The sequence below is a fragment of the Macrotis lagotis genome, chromosome 1, assembly GCF_037893015.1.
Source record: "Macrotis lagotis isolate mMagLag1 chromosome 1, bilby.v1.9.chrom.fasta, whole genome shotgun sequence".
NCBI lineage: Eukaryota > Metazoa > Chordata > Mammalia > Peramelemorphia > Peramelidae > Macrotis > Macrotis lagotis.
Genome location: NC_133658.1, coordinates 499,353,957 through 499,377,122, shown reverse-complemented (window position 1 = coordinate 499,377,122; position 23,166 = coordinate 499,353,957). Strand labels below are relative to the sequence as shown.

Here is a 23,166-nt window from a genome sequence, read left to right as displayed (position 1 = left end):
TACTGTGTGCATACATGTAAGCATGTGGAAAAATAATTCTTCACATGGAATTGCCAGTCTTTAATTATTTTACTTAATAGTCACTTATAATGTGCACCAGTTTGGGGTTAACTTTCATCTTGTGGGATTTACAATCTAGTTGCTAGAATGGGTCATTTTAATTTAAATCTTTTCCCTTGAAACTGAACTAAGTACAAAGAGTAAGATTTTCAAACTATATGAGAGTGGTAATGATAATAGAAGCTACTGCAAGTACTTCAAACATAAATGAGGAAACCCAAAGTAAGATTAATCCTGTACCTTATCATCTAACCAAATGTTTGTTTTTCATGCATTCTTAGATTTCTTAACAGATCTTATTTTATATACAAAGTAATAAGAACCAAGCTTTCTATTATTAAAGACAACTTCTATATTAAATTAAATCTATTTACTATGTGGCTAGTTTTATTCCTGCCCCCCCCTCAGAAAGCCTATAGAGTTTTTAAAAAAAGAAATACTTCCTATTTTATATTATTCCTGTCAAGTAGAATCATGTGATAAACAACATTGTAATTCTTATACCAAAGAGGGCTAAATTATTAAAATAGCTGCAACTCCAAATTACCAGTTATAGTTAACACATTTAAATCTTCTAAGTGAACAATTTGTGGGAAAACTTAAAATTCAGTTCTCAGCTTTAGTTTTTAAAACCAAAGGTGTCAGGCTCTTTCCTGGATTTTCTATCATGAGTTCTGTTTTCACTATATCCTTTCACTTTGTAGTAATGACTATTTGGGTCACCCCTTCCCCCATGGCTATTGTTAGTATGATGGTAGAAAAATAAGTATCTCCTCAGTTATAATTAGAACATCCCATAGTCTAATGGAGGGGTCATCATGTAAACAACTTTGTACAAACAAAATATGTGCATGATAAATAAGGATGTGCTCAGAAGGAAGATTAAAAGAGGACTTGGAAAGACTTTGCCGAAAGTGGGATTTTGGCTGAGATTTGAAGGTAACTAAGTAGAGATAGAAGGGATAGGATTCCAGACATAGAGGACAACTAGTGAAAATGCCCAGAACTAGGAGATGGAGTATTTGATGTGAGAAACAGCAAAGATGCCAGTGTTCCTGGATTGCAATGTTCATAGAGGGGAAGCAAGGTATTAGAAGACTTGAAAGGTATGAAAGGGTTCCAAAAGGTGAGAGAGGGAGCCCTTAGAATTTATTGGATGGTAGTGAGGGTTGGAGGGATGGTCAATGATATGGATCATATATTTAGATCAATTTGACTGCTAATTGACAGAAAAGTTGGAATGGGGTGACACTTGAGGCAGCGAGACCAACCTACAGGCTACAACAATAATCCAACACATGGGCCTTCAAGATAATTGTCTTGGCAGAAAAGGTGGAAATAACAAGACTTGAAAACTAATTGAAAATAGTATAGATGGGGCGGCTAGGTGGCGTAGTGGATAAAGCACCGGCCCTGGAGTCAGGAGTACCTGGGTTCAAATCCGGTCTCAGACACTTAATAATTACCTAGCTGTGTGGCCTTGGGCAAGCCACTTAACCCCGTTTGCCTTGCAAAAATAAAAAAAAACCTAAAAAAAAAAAGAAAATAGTATAGATGGTAAGAGAAAATAGGTTAAATATAGAGTAAGAAAAAAGAAATTAACTATCAAAAATTATAATGCATCTGATTCCTCAGTAATGACTAGAAACAAATAGGTATTAAAGTTGCATCTTTCAAATCTCAGTATATCACTTGAAGATAAAAAGTATGTTTTTAAAAATTAAATGTGCTTACCAAATTTTCTAACAAAGAGTTACAATTTAAAGGAAACAATAATAAAAGAGTTCATATGAACTGTTAATGTTAATTGCTAAAGTATGAAAGAGAAAGGCTTATTTGAGGAAAAAAATATGAGTTCTGTTTTGGATATGCTACGTTTGGAATGTCTCTGGAACATCCATTTTGAAAGGTCTAATAAACAATTCGTGATACATGAATGAAGCTTGGGGAAGAGCCTAAGACATATATAGATCCGTGATTCATGAGAAATGAGATGAAAATAAAGCTCATGCCAAGCAGATGAGGTCCCTGAGAGTATAAGTAGAAAGAAGATTAGGGAGCTTAGGGCAGAGCCTTTTAGAATACCCACTATTAATGGATGTGGTATTGATGATGATCTCGCAAAGGAGACTGAGGATAGGTTAGACATGTAGTTAGAAAACCAGGATTAAGAGTTATGAAAGCCCAAAGAGGAGAGACAAAAGATGAAAGAGACCAACAGAATGGTGGACTCCAGTGAAGATATATATTCAAAGACAATTAAGGGAAGGAACAAAGAGGCAGGGAGTGACTAAGGATTAGAGAGAGATGAGTGATGACTGAGGATTTTAATCTATTGGGAAGGGAAAGAATCAAAGGAAGGAAGGAAACAGACATTTGTTAAGTTCCTATGCATTATGCATTGTACTAAAGCACTTTATAAATACCTCCGTTAATTTTATGAACTGCTAGGTGACTCAGTGAATAGAGTACAGGAAGACTCATTTTCCTGAGTCCAAATCTGATCTCAGACCCTAGTTTTGTGACCATGGACAAGTTACTTAACACCATTTGCCCCAGTTTCCTCATCTATAAAATAAGTTGGAGAAGGTATGGGCAAAATCACTCTACTGTCTACTGTCTTTGCCAGGAAAACTCTAAATGGGGTCATGAAGTCAGACCTAATTGAAATAACTGAACAAAAACAATAACAACATTTAATTTTTACAACAACCTACCTTGCCTTTTTTTTTGGGGGGGAGGGGACTACATTATGATATGCGAAAATACATGGCTCAGGGTAAAACAAACACTTATGTTCAGAAATTTCTAGAAAATTGTTACTTTGGAAAAATGATACAATTGTGAACCTTATTTGTAGGCAACACAGCAAGCAAGTCAACAATGCATATAAACATTGTATGATAATATAAGATATAAGAGGTTCATTCCCAGGAATGCAAGAAATTCACTCAATATGAGCAAGAGAGAGACTTAACATGGAGGAAACATGCTTAAAGTTGGGGTTCAAATGGCAAGATTATATACCCTAAGAATAGACTCAGTTGAGAACAGGTTACAGATATAGGAGGGGGCATTTCTAATCAGAACTAGATGTTGTGGAAAAGGTTTTTTTTTTGTTTGTTTTTTTTAGGTTTTTGCAAGGCAAATGGGGTTAAGTGGCTTGCCCAAGGCCACACCAGCTAGGTAATTATTAAGTGTCTGAGACCGGATTTGAACCCAGGTATTCCTGACTCCAAGGCCGGTACTTTATCCACTATGCCACCTAGCCGCCCCTAGTGGAAAAGTTTTTAGGGACCTTTGTTGATACCAGGCTTGAGTAGGGAGAGTTCCTTTATCAGAACTATGAACTGGTAGGAGGGTCTAATGTCAACTAAGGCAGTAGAAGGAAAATGACCTGCAACAGGTCAAGAGTACCTTCAAGGAAAAAACTAGAAACCATATCTACCTGAAACAAAGTTAACAGTGCAAAAGCACAAACTGTCTGGTTTGCCAAATAATTAATAATCAAGAGTTTTCTTCAGTTGATTTGATTGAGGCCAAGAGAGACAAAATGACTTAGCCAGTGTTCTACATAGTTTGAGCCTGGAACTTTCAACCTTTAAATTTCATGCCCTCTTCAGCATACCATGCATTTCTCAATTCTGTTTGTGAAAATGATTCAGTTGTAGTATAATTTTTTAAATTAAATTATCAAGAATGTTTTGGGGCTCTGTGTTTCTAGGACGGATATTTGTTGCTTGCTGTGTTACCTAAAAATAAAGTTCACAATTGCATCATTTTCCAAAGTACCAATTTTCTAGAAATTTCTGAAAGATATTTAATTTTGGCATATTATTCTGGCCATCTAATCATGTCTTTTTTGATGTTGGAGTCAACATCAGATTCAAATCCCTCCTTTGTCACTTACTATTTGTCTGACTTAGTACAAGTAACTTAACCTCCCTGGGCCTTGGTTTCTTCATATGCAAAATGCATTTGTTAAACTGAATAGAAATTACCTTCCAATTCTAAGACTGTGATACATTGATAACAATTCTAAAATGTCTGGTGTCAGAGTCCTCATCTGGACAGTTATCATAAACCTCTTTGTTCCTGTAAACAAAACCCTGAGCCAGCCATTTGTTCAATACTTCTTTCCCAAAGTATTGTTCCCACTCTCAGGTGTATTTGCTAAAATGCCTATTATCAATATCACCATTATTTTTATTATCTATATTATCTCATCTCATCTTTTTCATGTACTTCAGGTGGAAACAGTTTAAGAAAAACCACTATTCCCCTATTATTCCTTTATAGCCAATATTATGCAGATTATTTACAAGTAGATAAAATAGCTGCTTGCTCTTTATAATTTGATGAGTACTTAGATATAAACTTATATAGACTCAGTAAAAACATTTTTAGCTATAGAAAAAAGTGAAATGACAAAAACATGGATTTTATTCATTTCCTACATTGAATGTTTTCCACTTGGTTGCAATTTAGAAAGTTTTTCATTTCATGTAATTTAGAGGTTGCTCTTTTTAATATAGGAACTTCTGTCAAAAACACAGATCTTAAATATTTACAGAGTAATACTATATGCATGCCATTCTTTTATATACTACCATTTTATTTATTATGACATTCCAGTTTCAGTACAACTTATTTGCCTTTATCATTCTCATCATTTGTTTGTTATTATGTGGGTAACTATCCATTTGTTATTTTTGACTCTAGCTGCATGACTGGTCAGTCTTTTCTGTTCACATATTTTCTAGGTGAAACTTTTTATGCTCATTCTTATATGCAAGTCATTCTCACAATTTGTTTCTTCATTGCCTTTTGAGTCTTACCTAATTTTGTCTGGCAGTTTTTTTTTATTCATAGCATCATTAGAAGAATATTGATTTTAAAGCGATGAGTTCTTGTCTCAAAGAACAGCTTAGAATCATTCAAATCACTACACAATTTTCCAAATGCTATCTAGCCTATGAAATTCTGGACCCAATTTATTGTCCATCTGGAATTCCTTACCAGAATTTCATTGTACTGTTCATTTCTGCCTAAATTTTGATTCCTAAGGGCAAACGTGGACCAGTGGCTCCTCACTCCCTAAGATTGGTAGGATGAACACAGGGTTTGGGGGGAAGGAAATTGCCCCTGCCTCACCTTACCTCAGAGGCAGAGAAAACAGATCATATAAAGAGAAATTAGTCCACATGAATAGAAATTAAAGCCAAATTTCTGTCTTTAATTATTTAAATACCCCTTAGTGATGGAGAATCAGGACAGAACCAGGCTAAATGCCTGAAGTCAGTTTTTTAGATTATCTTACATAGAGTGGTAACAAGAAGGGAAGGTAGGTCTTCTGATTTAATGAACTATATATTTTAAGGTAGGTTGCTTACTGACTTAAGTTTGTATCTTTCAGGGAATATGGAGAGATATACCTATATATCCTTGCTACTGTATACAATTATAAACAAAGTTGTTAGATTATTTTAGGTTTTTTTCCCCCTCATTGATTCATTCTTTTTAAATCCTAAATTTGCATTTAAGGGAAGCAATGTACCTGGAAGAAGACATTTGCTGTAACTAACAGGATCTGATGAGATTGACTGCAGGTTCATAGCTTGCTGAGAGGACAGATGGCAGTGGCAAGAGAAAACAAATTATCTTGGCCTTAGCCCCTATTTTCCCTAAGACTGACATGTAGAGGATATATCTGATTATTGCAGCAAGTCATATTTTCTTAGGAGATACAAATTGAGCAAGATTAAGGAGTATTTAGGGATAGTAACAAACCACTTGCAGGCTAAATATTTCTATAAGGAGAAGTAGGGACTCTTAACTTTAACTTTTTCTAAGGATAAGAAAACTTGGATGGAAAAAAATTAAATCTATTTTCACCAACCTCTAACTGAAATTTAACATTTTCTTCAATTATTAAGAAACATTATTCTAAGAAGGGGTCATCAGATGTCATTAGTCTGCAATAGGAAACCATGACATAAATAAGATTATGAATCCCCTTAGTTAACTTGGTTAACTCTTTTATGGGCAACTGAGGCACTGTTTTGTGTATCAAGTCTGAATTCCATAAATTGAGGTAATTATCTTAGGACATCTCCTAATTACTAGTTCCTTGCCACAACTAAAAGAGCTGCTATAAATATAGCATGCATACAAAAAAATATATTCTCTCTCTTTTTTTAAAAATCTCTTTGGGGGTGGCTAGGTGGCGCAGTGGATAAAGCACCACCCCAGGAGTTAGGAGTACCTGGGTTCAAATCTGGTCTCAGACACTTAATAATTACCTAGCTGTGTGGCCTTGGGCAAGCCACTTAAACCCATTTGCCTTGCAAAAACCTAAAAAGGAAAAAAAGAAAAAGAAAAAATCTCTTTGAAGTGCAAACCTAGTAGTGGTATTGCTGAATCAAGAGAAATGCACAGTTTTAAAGTCCTATAGTCCTTTGGGCATATTTCCAAATTCTTCTCCAGAATGATTGGATCACTTTACAACCAATAGGGCATTAGTGTCCCAATTTTCTCAAATCCTCTTCAAATTTTTCATTTTTCTTTTTTGTCATATTAGCCAGTTGGATTGGTATGAAGTGGTAATTCAGTTCTTTTACTTGCATTTCTATAATCAATAGTAATTAAGAGCATTTTTTTCATTTTAAATAGTATTGATTTCTTCTGAAAACTGCCTGTTCATATTCTTTAACATTTGTCTTTTGAGGAATGACTCATATCTTATAAATTTGACTCAATTCTCTATAAATTTGATGTGAGGAATTTATCAAAGAAACTTGCTATAATTTTCCCCCAATTTTCTGCTTTCTTTCAAATCTTGGATGCACTGGTTTTTGTTTCCTATATATTTAAAAATTAAACCTCCATCACCATGTTATGAATTAAAACAACTCTGAAGTATCACCTCACATCTGTCAGATTCATTAATATGACAGAAAAAAGAAAATGATAAATGTTGCCGGAGATGTGGGAAAACTAGGACACTAATACTCTGTTGGTGGAATTGTGAATTGATCCAACCTTTCTGGAGAGCAATTTGGAGCCATATACAAAAGACTATAAAACTGTGCATACCTTTGATCCAACAGTCTACTACTAGGTTTGTATCCCAAAGAAATCATTAAAAAGGGAAAAGGACATACATGTACAAAAATATAGCAGCTCTTTTTTGTGGTGATAGAGAATTGGAAACTGAGGGGATGCCCAACAATTGGGGAATGGTTGAACAAGTTGTGGTATATTAATGTGATGGAATGCTATTGTTCTGTAAGAAATCATGAGCAGGGTGCAGGTAAGTGGCACAGTGGATGGAGCACGGGCCCTGGAATCAGGAGGATGTGAGTTCAAATACTTAGCTGTATGACCTTGAGTTTGAGCAGGTCACTTAACCCCATTGCCTTGCAAAAACCAAAAAGAAAAAAGAATTAAAAAAAAAAAGCAAGAAATCATGAACAGGCAGATTTCAGAAAAACCTGTAAGGACTTGCATGAACTAATGCTGAGTGAAGTGAACAGAATGAGAAGAACATTGTTCACAGCAACAGCAATATTGTGGGATGATTAACTGTGATGGACTTAGCTCTTCTCAGCAATATGATGTTCAGTGTTTTTCAATGATCTGTTTTACTTCCTATGAAACTATTCTCTTATCCATAGATACTGTCCATTTCTTCCAATATGTCATTTAACTTTTCCTCTAAGAATTTAAATACTGTGCCATTTGATGCATAAATACTGATATTAATTCATTGCCTAAAGAATTTTATCAAAAGGTAGTTTTCCGGGGCAGCTAGGGGCACAGTGGATAGAGCACTGGCCCTGGAGTCAGGAGTACCTGAGTTCAAGTCCAGCCTCACACACTTAATAATTACCTAGCTGTGTGGCCTTGGCAAGCCACTTAACCCCATTGCCTTGCAAAAAAACCCCAAAAACTAAAAACAAACGAACAAACAAAAAAAACCAAACCTAAAAATAAAGCATTCTTCTCCTCAATAACTTTTTGAACTGTTTTATCCAAGGCCGTACAACTAGGTAATTATTAAGTGTCTGAGCCTGGATTTGAACTGGTTTCCTAATCCATTCTGATATCCTAATTCCATTTTATGGACAAGTTCATCACACATATATATTCATAGTTAGGTTAGTTGTGGCTTTCTCTCCATCTTATTTTCTTATAATTATCCTTTTTATCCTGTTGTCTCCTTTTTGCTGTTTTGTGTATTTTATCTGTTTTGCTTCTGACAATTATGTCTTATTATCTTCTTTCTTATTCCCTTCATGTTTCTTTCTTAGCTGCTTTTCCTCTTTTCTGTTGAATAAGGTGAATTTCTATAGTCAATTGTGTGTGTTCTTTGCTACTTGAACTAATTCAAAGGAGAATGAGATTCAAGTGTTGCCTGGTACTCTTTCGATTTTATAAATTCTTCTTTGCATGCACCATTTATAGAAGATAATTAGTCTCATTCTTTCTCTCCCTTTCTCCCTCTTATAATGCATTACTCTTCTCCACCTTTCCATTCTTAATTTTGAGATCATCCACATAGATTTATTAATACACCTTCCTTTTAATTAAAGCTTTTATTTATTTTGAGTTTTACAATTTTTCCCCCAATCTTCCCTCCCCCCCCCGCAGAAAGCAACTTATCAGTCTTTACATTGTTTCCATGTTGTACTTAATCCAAATTGAGTGTGATGAGAGAGAAATCATATCCTTAAAGAAGAAACATAAAGTATAGAGATAACAAGATCAAACAATAAGATAGCAGGGTTTTTTCCCTAAATTAAAGGGAATAGTCCTTGAACTTTGTTCAAACTCCATGGTTCTTTATCTGGATACAGATGCTATTCTCTATTGCAGACAGCCCCAAATTGTCCCTGATTGTTGCACTGATGAAATAAGTGTGTCCATCAAGGTTAATCATCACCCCCATGTTGCTGTTAGGGTGTACAGTGTTTTTCTGGTTCTGCTCATCCCTCTCAGCATCAATTCATGAAATTCAGGCTTCCCTGAATTCCCATCCCTCCTGGTTTCTAATAGAAGTGTTCCATGACATGCATATACCAGTTTGCTAAGCCATTCCCCAATTGAAGGACATTTACTTGATCTCCAATTCTTTGCCACCATAAACAGGGCTGCTATGAATATTTTTGTACAAGTGATGTTTTTACCCTTTTTCGTCATCTCTTCAGGGTATAGACCTAGTAGTGGTATTGTTGGATCAAAGGGTATGCACATTTTTGTTGCCCTTTGGGTGTAGTTCCAGACTGCTCTCCATAAAGGTTGGATGAGTTCACAGCTCCAGCAACAATGTAATAGTGTCCTAGATTTCTCACAGTCCTTCCAACCAATGATCGTTATCCTTTCTGGCCATATTGGCCAGTCTGAGAGGTATGAGGTGGTACCTCAGAGATGCTTTAATTTGCATTTCTCTAATAAGTAATAATTTAGAGCAATTTTTCATAAGACTATGGATTGCTTTGATATTCTCATCTGCAAATTGCCTTTGCATATGACTATTTGTCAACTGGGGAATGATTTTTTATTTTTAAATATGACTCAGTTCTCTGTATATTTTAGAAATGAGTCCTTTGTCAGAAACATTAGTTGTAAAGATTGTTTCCCAGTTTACTACATTTCTTTTGATCTTGGTTGCAGATACACCTTCCTTTTGCATCAAGTGACCTCCAAATCCTTAATCCTTTAATTCTCTCCCATGTCATCTCTCCTGGGCTAGCCATTCTTTCCTCTTCTCTCCTCTTGACCCATTGATAAACTTTGGGGAAAAAAACTCAGTTTTCCACTGTTCTCTTCTCTTGAGTCCTTATCCCCCATATAATTTCATCAATTATACTCTACCAAGCCTTGGATTGATTCCACCATCTTTCCTGCAACTAGGCAATCCTACTTTTCTTGTGAACTTAAAAATTAAAGTTAAGAATGGGAGAACCACTTCCTTACTCCACTAATAGTGTCTTACTGTACCTGTCTTCCTATAGTCCCTCCAAAACAGGTGTTGACAATGTAAGAGAAATCCTTATAGCTGTTTGAATTTGCATTTCTCTTACTATGAGTGATTTGGAGCATGTTTTCATGTGGTCATTCCTTTTTTGTTTGCAAATTTTTTGAAAACCTCCTTATTCTTTGGTTATTTAGCCACTAGAGAGTAGCTATTGGTGTTAGACTAATGTCAGGTTCCCCTTTGTGTTTTGGGTATGAGATGTCTGTATATCTTCTCTTTATTTACCATTAACCTTTTTCAGGTGCTCATTGCTTTGACATTTTCCATAGCCTTTAAATTTTTTTTTAAATAAATATCATTCTAAAAAGCAAAAACAAAAAAATGGGGGGGCAGCTAGGTGGTGAAGTGGATAGAGCACTGGCCCTGGAGTCAATAGGACCTGAGTTCAAATCCAGCCTCAGACATGTAATAATTAACTAGCTGTGTGACCTTGGGCAAGTCACTTAACCCCATTGCCTTGCAAAAAGCAAAATAAATTTCATTGATATCGTTTGTTTTTAAAGAGCCTAAATTTTTCCTACATCACTCCTCTCTGCTAAAGAACTCAGAATTGTTTTAAAATTTTATTTCAAAACCCAGCAAAACAATAAAAAACCTGAGAGTAGTTGTAATGTTCCATACCCATAGTCCCTTACCCCATCCTGTACAAAGGAGTAAAGGAAACATTTTTTCATATGTCTTCTTTGGGACCAAACTTATTCTTTGAAATTTTACAATATTTGCTTTCTTTTTTTATTCAGAATTAAAGCAATAAAATAACCATTTGCATAACATAACAGGATAGGGGCGGCTAGGTGGCACAGTGGATAAAGCACCAGCCCTGGAGTCAGGAGTACCTGGGTTCAAATCCCATCTCAGACACTTAATAATTACCTAGCTGTGTGGCCTTGGGCAAGCCACTTAACCCCATTTGCCTTGCAAAAACCTTAAATAAAAAGCTATCCCATAACATAGCAGGATAGAAAAAAAAAAGAGGCCTGCACATGAGACTGTGGATCTATTATGTACAATGAATGACTTTTCCTTTTAAAATATAATGAAGTTATCTTGTAATTTTTTCCCTTCCCTCCTCCTGTCCCCCCACCCTAGAGATGGTTATTATTAGACACAAATATGTGTATATGTAAAACCATACTAAAAACACTTCTATTTATCAGTTCTTTCTCTGGATGTAGATGGCATCTTCCTTCAAAGGTCCTTTGTAATTAATTTAGATATTTATAATAGTAAAAATGCTTTAGTTGCTCAAAGTTGTTCTTAAAACACTATTGCTGTTACTGTATACACTGTTTTTCTTGGTTGTGATTATTTCATTTTCATTATTTTATGCAATTCTTTCCATATTTTTTTCTAAGATCATTAAACCCATCATTTCATATAGTGTAATAGTATTCCATCATGAACATGTTCAGCCATTCCCAGTTGATGGATAATCTTTCCAATTTCCAGTTCTTTGTCAACACAAAGAGGGCTGCTATAAATATTTTAGAACATATAAATTCTTTTCTTTTTTCCTTAGTCATCTTGAGAAACAAATCTAATAGTGATATTTATAGCAGTCAAAAGATATAGGCTGTTTAATAACCAGATTACTCTCTAAAATGGTTGGATTAGTCCATAATTTCATCAATAGTCAATTAACATCACAGTTTTTTCCACATACCTTCCAACATTTGTCACTTTACCTTTCAGTAATTTTAGTTTATATGTTAAGTTAGAGAATTTTTTCATATGACTATAAATTGTTTTGATTTCTTTATTAGAAAACTACCTGTTTATATCCTTTATCCATTTATCCATTGAGGAATGACTCTTTGCCTTAAAGATTTGTAAAAGTTCTCAATGTACTTGAGAAATAAGACCTTTATCTTATAAACTGTCTATAAATTTTTCCCAGTTTTTTGATTATCTTTTGATCTTGGCTACATTGATTTTTTTTTTTGCAAGGCAGATGGGGTTAAGTGGCTTGCCCAAGGCCACACAGCTAGGTAATTATTAAGTGTCTGAGACCAGATTTGAACCTAGGTACTCCTGACTCCAAGGCCGGTGCTTTATCCACTACGCCACCTAGCCGCCCCTTACATTGATTTTTTTCTGCACAAAAAATTTTAATGTAACATATTCAGTTATCCATTTTAGATTTCATATTGCTCTTGTTTTTTCATAAATTATTCACATATCCATAAGTACTATTCATTTTTTATTTTATTTTTTTCATCATTTCCCTTGATGTTCTAGATTTTTGTTTTTCCAAACGAGTTTTGTTATTATTTTATCAAGCTCCGTAAAATATCCTCTTGGTAAATTAGCATTGATAGCATTGTCATTTTTATTAAATTGGCAGTGTTTATGGCTAAGCTAAGTCAATATAATAATTTTTAAAAAGGACTATTGGAGATACAAGATTCAGTGACTTGGAAACCTAAATGAGATAATGTTTGAAGTATGGTTACTTTTGCTGCCAACAATTGAGTTTGTCCTTTATGTTTTTAATAAGCTGTTTGTATTTGAATCTATATAAATCTTTTGAGTTCTTTCAGGAATGGGTTTTTGTGTAAACATGAGTTGTGTCCTAGAGTCTGCTAAGTGCAGCCTCATAACCAAAGATACGAGAGATGGGGGAAAGGTGCTAAGTAAGTTCAGGATTAGTAAGCATAAGTTCTTTTTTTTTTTATTTTGTTGACTTTCATTTATATCTTGAATGTCGTGGACCATGGAAATTGCCTTATCTTTGCACATAATTTCTGTTTTGAAGAGTTTTGAGATGTCATGAGCATCATAAGAAATGTCTGCCATCTTGTTGTTGACCCAGAAACCTAAATGAGATAATATTTGAAATGTGTTTAAAACAGTATCTGGCCCATAATAAGCACTATATAAATACTGGCTGTTATTATTGTTACCATTTCTCCAAATAATGTTTACCCTTCTTTTCCCAGTTCAATTGATTTTGTTTGTGCAAAAACTGTTCAGTTTCATGTAACTGAAACTATTTTATCTTTTATGACTTCTGTTCTTTGGTTAATATTTTCCTTATTAGTTTAAAATATGAATAGTGCCTCCATTCATTCTTTAATGTATAGATAGATGTCCAGCAGGAATTCTAGCTTTGGATATGTAATGTAAGATAATGAATGTAAACCAATTTTTGCCAAACTGTCTCCCAATTTTCCCCAACCTTTTTGTCAAATGACCATGAAAATTTGATAGAAATATCAACCTTATTAAAAATCTAAAATTGGATATAAAAACGGGGTGGGGGGATCAGTTACTTAATTGTTTCCTAGAGAGTAGAGTGCGCTTCAAACTTTGAGGTAGATCAATTGAACAATAGTATATATGAGGAAGAACAGTTGATTCTAAAATGACCAAAGTCTTACTGAGTAAACAAATTAATATAACACATTATCGCCTTCTTCATATTATTGAAATTTTATTCCAATTGAAGACCTTGGGCTTTTTATTTACTTATTTAGTGATATGTAAAATTGTTATCTATGTATTGTCTACCCAGAAGTTTGAGGAGGGCAGAGATTCTGCCTTATCTTAATTTTATTCTTCCCACAGACTCTGAAAACAGCAGATGATTAATAGATATTTGTTGATTCAATGAATGAATAAAAAAATTCTAATCCTAGACTATAGCTCTGAAAGACAAGCAATGTTTTTGATTTGTGTATATTTTTAAAATATTGAATTGAAATTAACTAAATCTGAATCTCCTTATTTTTGAATCCTTCCAATAATTTTTCTTTTTATTTCATGGCAGAATCCTGTAATAGATAAAAGTAGTGAAATAACTTTAGAAACAAAGTCTGTGATGCCTGATGATGACAATGCTTCATTTCCTCCACTTAAATCTGAAGATAGTGGTATTGGCTTAAGTGCTTCATCACCAGAGCTTTCTGTGCACTTAGGCATCCCTAGGATTTCTCCAGAAAAGGATGATGTCTGGAAAAGAAATGGGAGCATGCAGAAAACTTTGCACTACATTCAAGAACTGGTTACTATCTTTACCAACAAGCACATTTTGGGGGTGCAAATACCAGAACATGGAGAGGAAAATCAATCAGCAGAAACTATAAATACAAAAGACAAAGATGAACCAAGCGGAACAATTGTTGAAAATTCAGGCAAGAGGAGAAGTTCATGGGAAACCAAGACAATCACTGTGCCCCAGTTTAAACAGATGCTCTCAGATCTTTTTACAGTCCGAGGGTCTTCAGCTAAGCAAAAAGCTCCAAGGTCCTCTTTTTCTTTACCCCATAGCATTGGCAAGAAAAAGGAAAAAGAGGAAGAGGAATGGTATATTTACAAAGTGATTATTGACTTAGGAGATTTGAACAACGATTGCCGGGAAGCCTTTGCTGCTGCTTGTCATTTTCTGCTGGACTGTTCCACCTTCCCTGTCTACCTTTCTCAAGAAGAAACAGAACAACTCTATATATCTCTTTTCCAGGCACCTGGTAAGAAGAATATAACCTTTGAAATACTTTATAGAAATAATTTCACTATTGAATGATAATTAACATTTTTAATAATTTTAAGGTTTACAAAATGCTTTGTATGATTTTCCTCATCTGATCCTTGCATCAATCCTCAGAGGCAGGTTCTATTATTAGCTTTTACTTTATGGATGAGAAAACTGAGGTTGAGAGAAAGTAATGGACTTGGTTGAGGTCAATAAGTCAATAGATATTTATTAAGCATATACTTTGCCCTGAGCAATGAGGATTTTAAAAAAGATGCAAAAGACAATGTTTTCCCTCAAGAAGCTCACAATCTGAAGGGAGAGCTAATAAATAGATATGTAGAAACAAGGTATATACAAGATAAATAGGAAATCATTAAAAGAATAAAAACACTCAAATTAAGAGGAAATGGAAAAGGCTTAATGTAGTAGATGAGGTTTTAGTTGGAATCTGAAGGAAAGTGAAACCAGGAGGCAGAAATAAGGAGGGGAGAAAGTGTCCAAAAAAAATTTTTTTTAATTAAAAAGGAAAAAGGAAAAAAATGTCTAGAACCAAGAGATGTATTTGATCCTGAAGGCAATTAGGAATTGCTGGAGCTAAGTAGGGAGGACACATGGTTGGATCTGAGCTTCAGGAAAATAATTTTGTTGGTTGAATGAAGAAGAAATTGGGGGGCGGCTAGGTGGCGCAGTGGATAAAGCTCCGGCCCTGGAGTCAGGAGTACCTGGGTTCAAATCCGGTCTCAGACACTTAATAATTACCTAGGTGTGTGGCCTTGGGCAAACCACTTAACCCCATTTGCCTTGCAAAAAAAAAAAAAGAAGAAGAAGAAGAAATTGGAGTTAAAAAAGATTTGAGGCAGGTAGATTCATGAGCAAGCTGTTGTAGTAGTCCATGGCAGTGTCAGAGTAGGTATATTCCAGAGAAGTCTTAAAGGTGAAATTAAGAGCCTTTGGAAACTGATTTGGTATGGAAGTGAAAGTGTGAGAGATATTCAAGATTTGTGTCTGACACCTAGATTTTGAGAGATTAGGATATATATATATATATATAGATAGATAGATAGATAGATAGATAGATAGATAGATAGATATAGGGAAGGTAGGAGCAAGGAGAGGCTTTGGGGGAAAGGTAATGATAATGTGTTTTGGACAAGTTGAGTTAAGATGTCTACTATATGTTCAATTCAAGGTGTTTGGAAGCAATTGGAGATGCAAGATTAGAGATCCACAGAGAAGTTAAGTAGGTTTGAGAATCATTAGGACTGTAATTAAATTAAAGGGATCTCATGAGATCAAGTATAGAGGGAAAAAAGAAGGCTCAGTAAAGAATCCTGAAACACTAGAGGTAGAAAATGGGATCTAGATGAAGATTCAGCAAATATCTGAGCAGCCTAAGGGGAATGAGGAGAAAGTGGTGTCCTGAGATAAGAAAAGAGGGTGATCTACTGTCAAAGGCTGCAGAGAGGTCAAGGCAAGTGAGGATTGAGAAAAGGCCATTGATTTAGGCAATTAGGAGATCATTCATAACTGTGGAGAGAGCCCTTTGGGTGGAATGGAGTGATCAAAAGTCAAATTGTAAGGTATTTGAAGGAAAAAAGAGTGAGAGAAAAATGTTTCTTGACTGATAAGATAAGGAAAGAGATGAAAAGGTTTTGAAGAATGGCTGTGGAGAGTGGAATAAGTTGAAATGGGAAGTAGAATTGCCTAGGAACTGTGAGGGCCAAGTTGAAATGTGTAACATAAATTCTGAGTGAATTCAGTCTGGACAGTTGCATAATTTTTCTCAGTATTCATGTGTAGGAGTAAGGGTGGTAGATTGTGGGCATAATTCAAAAGTGAGGGTTGAAGGACATAATTGGTGAGGTACAATAAAAGGAATGAGGGATGGAAGAGTACAGTGTCCAATTTAAAAGAGTATTCCAATTCCCCAACCTGAACCACTGAATTGAGGGGAATAAATGAAGGTTTAACTAAAACAAGAAGGGTGATCACAGAGGCAGTGTCATTGTGGGGGAACCAGGTTTCATCAATAACTAGAAAATGGAAAGAAAGAGAGAGGAAAAGATTTAAGAAGAAGGGAAGTTTGTAGCCTATGGAAGAGACTTTCCAGAGGTCACAATGGAAGGGGTGTGTGGGTGATGATAATAAGTGTCTCAAACAGGATTTGGATCAAGGCCTTCCTGACTTCCAAGTTCAACAATCTATCTCCTAAACTGGATTTTTGTTCTACTATTACTCTTCTTTTTTCTTGTGACTTTTTCAAGAAAATGGAAGGTTTTGAGCTATTTTGTAGTAATAAGAGCTGTAAGAAACCTTCAAAGACATGTAGTCTAAACTTTTCATTTTATAGATAAAGAACTAAAACCCAGAGAGATTAACTGATTTACTCAATGATTCTGACCCTCAGTAGCCAAAAAAATATAAATGTGAGCCTAATTGTAAAAATTTGCATTTAGTATTTAATTTTCTAATTTTTTTTCTCAGTTGCTGTGATAAGTAGGGAAAAGGCAATTAAATGTAATTTCATGGTCAAATAATAATTCATATTTAAATAATCATTACGATTAACAATAGTTTTTTCACAACAATTCTCTGAAGCAAATAGTGCAAATGTTGTCCATAATACACATGAGGAAACTAAAGTTCAGAGAAGTCCTGTACTCTCAAAGGACTAATTAGAATCAGAATATAAGTATGAATTGGACCGAGACTGAAAGTCATATCCTCGGACTACAAGGACTCTTTCAGATATACCATGTTGTTTCTTGTAGAGAGTGACAAGAGTTTTATAGATTTTTGTGTGCTATGACAGGATTTTGTTTTTGTTTTTTTGGGGGGAGGGGGTTTATTTAGGTATATACACGTATAGGTAATTGGTATATATATATATATATATATATATACATATATATATATGTATATATACACACACACACACACACACACACACACATGCACACGCACACATGTATGTGTGTGTGATTTCATAGCCAAAAGGAACCCCTGGTTTGGAAATTTCCTCTACCTAGGCAGGTTTACAGACCTTCTTTAACTTAGAATCTTAAAGGTACCTAAGGCACCAAGAAATTAAATGACTTAACCATAATTATATGGTTACCATTAGGTAACAGAATCAGACTTAAAAACGTCTTAACTCTCTAAAACCAACTTTCTCTCCATTGTGCCATAGGCTGCAGTGGAAGATATTTATGTGTTGCAACACATCTCCATCTCTTTGAACCCAAGGTTTATAATGTAGATAGAAATATCCTACCCACTGACCAAAGAAACTTTAAGAGTAGCATCTTAGCTATCTCTAGGCTTTCAATGTTTGCCTTAGTGATTAGTTTTAAGCTGTTATGAAATCCAAAAAATTTAATATATCATGTTTCTGTTTTTGCTTTTTGTCTTCTGTATGTTGTCTTTCATTTGTGGAGAATGTGATTCTAGCTTCCCCTTTTGGCTTAAATCTCTCATGACTATCTGCTGCTGTGTAAATGACTGCCATGTTCAGAATGTGTCTATCTTTACACTACTTGAGCTGATAAACCATTCTCAGTCACTGGCACTTGTGTGTGAAGACAGGATGAAACGGAGTAAAATCTCTGAGCATAACCCATTTTTTGGAAAGTTACAGATGGTAACCGTTCCTCCCATTGTTCCAGGAGTATTAAAAGTCATTGCAAAGAAAACAGACTTCTATCAGGTACTTTTTAATTTGGGTATAACTTGGAATGTGGGTAAAGCATTTTTCCAGCCTATTCATTCAAAGAAGTTGTTGTGACAATAGTAGCATTCATGAAGTGAGTTTAAACCACAATCAGAATTTTGCAACTGAAGATTTTTAAAAGATTGAGATTTTAGTAGAAAGGTGAAGACTATGGGTACCAAATGTCACATAAAACTATCAAAATCACTGTATTTATTGGTATTGTTTAAATTTTTTTTTTTGCAAGAGAGGGCTTATTTAGTTTTTGAAGGGGTTACATCCAGAAATTATGATACAAAAACTAAACAAATCCATGAAATTTCTTTTAAAAGAATAATAAAATGGGGCAGCTAGGTGGTGCAGTGGATAGAGAACTGGCCCTGGAGTCAAGAGTACCTGAGTTCAAATCCAGCATCAGACACTTAATAATTACCTAGCTGTGTGGCCTTGGGCAAATCACTTCACCCCATTTGCCTTGCAAAAACCTAAAAAAATAAATAAAATGTAGTCAATAGCTAAAAGGGAAATGTACTGGGAGTAAGAGAAAGGAGAGGTAGAATAGGCTAAGATATTTCATATAAAATATATATTTTTTGCAGTGATATGGAAGGGGGGGAAGGCAAGGGGGAATGAGGGAACCTTCATTCTCGTCAGAAATGGCTCAGAGAGGAAACAACATACACACTCAAAAGAATATAGACATCGAGAGTAAAAAGGAGAGAAGGGGGACAGGGGAAGGGGGTGTGTGGCAGTGATAGAGGAGAGTAGATCATAGAAAGGATAGTCAGATATAACACATGTTCTCTTTTACTTCTTGCAAGGGGCTGGAATTGGGCAGCCTGTCCAGGACCACCAGGCTGGGTGGTTGCTGGGTCTCTGGGGGTGGGATGTGGGCTTGGGACCTCTTGGCCCCAGGGCTGGTGATCTGTCCACTGTGCCACTCAGCTACCTACAGAACATTTTAGAAGAGGGACAGAGTAAAAGGAGAGAGAAAATATAATATATGTTAATAGGGAGGAATGGATAGTGGGAATTACAATCAGCAACAGCAACTGTGGAAAAATATGGAAGTAACTTCTATGATGAACTTATGATAAAGAATGTGATCCACCCAAGACAGAGCTGATGGTATCTGAACACAGACTGAAACACATTTTTTTCTCTTACTTTCTCATGAGGTTCTATATTTTTGTGAGGGAGGGGGTATGAGGTTTACTCTTAATAATATTTTAGTAATGTTTAAATAAAGTCATATTAACAGAATAAAAAACTGGTATTGAAACAAGCATCATAAACTTTTCCAAATATTCCCTTTTTATTGAAATCCTAATCCTAGAGCAACTGAGGAAAAAATGAAACTTGAACTAATTACTGTAGGTAAACAGAATGCCCTGATTTACTAAAAGCTACATTATGGAAATAAATTTCATCTTATGACTTGTAACTATGGTTTAGAGAACTTAAAAGAGCACTATGTAGATAAATATATATATATGTATATAAAATGATACAGAAATTTAGAGATAACTATTCATTATAGGAGATTTTATTTTCTTTTTTTAATGGAGAGAGGACAGGAATATTTTCCCTTTTATTTTTTTTTTTTGATTAATTAGTTAACAGGTGTCCCCCAAAGTTCTGTCCTGGGCCATCTCCTCTTTTCTCTCCATTTTCTTTTACTTGTTGATCTCATCAGCAGTCATATCTATATGCAAGTAATTCCCCAATCTATTTATCTAGCCCTAGTCTCTCTCCTGAGTTCCCCCATACCACCAATTTCCTTTTGAACTTTAGGAAATGGATATCCCAGAGTCATCTCAAACCCAAAATGTCCAAAAAATCCTCATTATCTTTAATCTCCACTAACTCTTTCTTTTTCTGAACTTCCATGTTACTGTCAAAGACCACCATCTTTTTAATCATGCAGATTTATAACCTGTCATCCTTGATTCCTCTGTTCTGCTTACCCCATAGTTGCCAGATATTGTCATTTCTATCTTTACAGCTTTCATAAAAATCTCCATGTTTCACTTAGACAATTGCAATAGCCTTCTATTTGATATCACTGTCTCAGCATAGGTCAGACCACATTATACACATAGCCACCTAGCCCTCCTGCCCCTCAGCAAACTCCACTGGCCCCCTATCTCTAGGATAAATATGAAGTCCTTTGTTTGGCACCTAAAGCTCTTTACAGTCTCACCTCTTGATCTCTTTGCTATCCTATTCTGTCCTAATCTCCTCCACTCACTCTACAATATAGCTCTACTGTCTTACTCTTATGAACAGTGCCCCATCTTTGTCACTGTGCCTTTTCACTAACACTTCCCCATACCTGGAAAACTCTTGCTTTCAACCTCCAATTCTTAAAATGCCAAAGTTCTTTAAGTCTCAGTGGAAATGTCACCTTTCTTCCATAGAGCTTTCCTCTCCCTCCTCTCTCCCCCACACTAGTCAATGATATTTTATTAATAAATATATTAATTGGCAAACTAATATATTTATTAATATGTATTAATGTATATTAAGTATTGTTAAGCATTGTGCTGTTTCTAGTGCCATTCATTCTTAAGGTTACCTTTTCTATCCTCTGTATTTATCTTTTATATTCTTAATCACATATGTTGTTCCCCTATCAATATCCCCAGTGCTTAACATGGTAACTAGCATATAATAAATACTAGCTAATTAATTAATTATAAAAAGGGGCCCTATAGGGGCAGCTAGGTGGCACAGTGGATAAAGCACCGGCCTTGGAGTCAGGAGTACCTGGGTTCAAATCTGGTCTCAGACACTTAATAATTACCTAGCTGTGTGGCCTTAGGCAAGCCACTTAACCCCATTTTCCTTGCAAAAAAAGGGGGACCCTATGTTTAGAACTCATTGAGATCTACTCTACAAACAATTAAAGGAAACAAAGAAAGGCTGATGTCTGAATCAGTCTCCCAGCCTTGATCACCCTAGCATCTTATGTTTTTTGAGAGCTGCCTATCTAAAGCAGTTCTGCCCACTCCATATATCTGGAAGTATAGTAGTCCTAATGTCTTAACCCCATGACCTGTCCAGATCTATGCCATGGCCCATCTGCATCTATCTAGCATCAGTTCCACCTCTTACTTTGCTGGATACTGTCACTCAGCAGACATGACAAGAGTTCCAAATAGCAAATAGCTTCAATCAGCCTGCCTTTCATTTGAAAAGCTGAAATGGAATGGAAAGAATAGCTTGGAATTAGCTAACTGGAATCACTACAAGAACTATGGAAGAAAAAAAATACAGAGATTTGGATGTGTGCTGCATTCATTTTCCTATTTTTATTGATCTAATTTCACCAGTCAACTTTCAGGAGATAACATGAACAGTTGTTAGAACTTTACTTTTTTTTATTTTTTTTAAATATATCATGGGAGGAATGGATGGAGGGAATTACAATCAGCAACAGCAACTGTGGAAAAATATAGAAATAACTTCTATGATGGACTTATGATAAAAAATGTGATCCACCCGAGACAGACTGAAACACATTTTTTTTCTTTCTTTCACTTTACTTCTCATGAGATTTTAAACAATAATATTTTAGCAATGTGAAAATAAATTAAAGAAAATTTAAAAGAAAAAGAAATTCTCTCTCATCCCCTGTGCTCTGACCACATTCATCTATTCTTACACACACACACACACACACACACAAAGTACTGTATATAGAATTTTCCCCCATCTCTTCAAGTTTTTGATATGTTAATAACGTTATTATGATTCACAATAATAAAAAATATCAAAATATTACAAACAAAAAACATATTGGGGAAAACACCTAAATATTCACTTAAAAATTATTCTTTCATTTCACTTTATTTTTAGCAGAAATTCTGCATTGTTTTATCTTATTCTTCACAGCTTGAGTTTTCTTCATTAAGCTTATATTTCTTCTTTTAAATTAATTTTTATTAAAGATATTATTTGAGTTTTACAATTTTCCCCCCAATCTTGCTTCCCTCCCCCACCCCCAACGGAAAGCACTCTGTCAGTCTTTACTTTGTTTCCATGTTGTACCTTGATCCAAATTGGGTGTGATGAGAGAGAAATCATATCCTTAAAGAAGAGAAGAGAAGTCTAAGAGGTAACAAGATCAGACAATAAGATATCTGTTTCTTTTTTCTAAATTAAAGGGAATAGTCCTTGCACTTTGTTCAAACTCCACAGCTCCTTATCTGGATACAGATGGCACTCTCCTTTGCAGACAGCCCAAAATTGTTCCTAATTGTTGCACTGATGGAATGAGCAAGTCCTTCAAGGTTGAACATCACTCCCATGTTGCTGTTAGGGTGTACAGTGTTTTTCTGGTTCTGCTCATCTCACTCAGCATCAGTTCATGCAAATCCCTCCAGGCTTCCCTGAAATCCCATCCCTCCTGATTTCTAATAGAACATGTTCCATGACATACATATACCACAGTTTATTAAGCCATTCCCCAACTGAAGGACATTTACTTGTTTTCCAATTCTTTGCCACCAGAAACAGGGCTGCTATAAATATTTTTGTACAAGTAATGTTTTTACCCTTTTTCATCATCTCTTCAGGGTATAGACCCAGTAGTGGTATTTAAGTTTATATCTCATGAATTGCAAACAAGACCATCTTTAACTTTTAAAAGCAATAAAAATATCCTCATTTGTAAATGATTTTGTTTGCCTACAATATCAGGAAGGCATACATGTTGGATTGTACTTTGCAGATAATAGTGATATACTTGTGTTGATTTGCGGAAATGCTCACATACATATATCTAAATTGGAGAGGAGTAAACATTATGGCCTCAGAATGAAATGAAACTAACAAATGTGGTGAGGTACTATGATTATAGACACCCAGAAATTTCCAATT

The 23,166-nt window shown here is 35.1% G+C and overlaps 1 protein-coding gene across 3 annotated transcripts in view; it reads left to right on the top strand.

Annotated features, from left to right (window-relative positions):
* DOP1B (DOP1 leucine zipper like protein B) overlaps nt 1-23,166 on the top strand; it is a 151,809-nt gene that overhangs the window by 59,109 nt on the left and 69,534 nt on the right. For all 3 annotated transcript variants that reach the window (XM_074213945.1, XM_074213944.1, XM_074213943.1), the window contains 2 exons: nt 13,869-14,565; nt 18,011-18,279. In XM_074213945.1, coding sequence (XP_074070046.1) covers nt 13,869-14,565; nt 18,011-18,279 — 966 coding nt within the window. The remainder of the gene's footprint in view (nt 1-13,868; nt 14,566-18,010; nt 18,280-23,166) is intronic.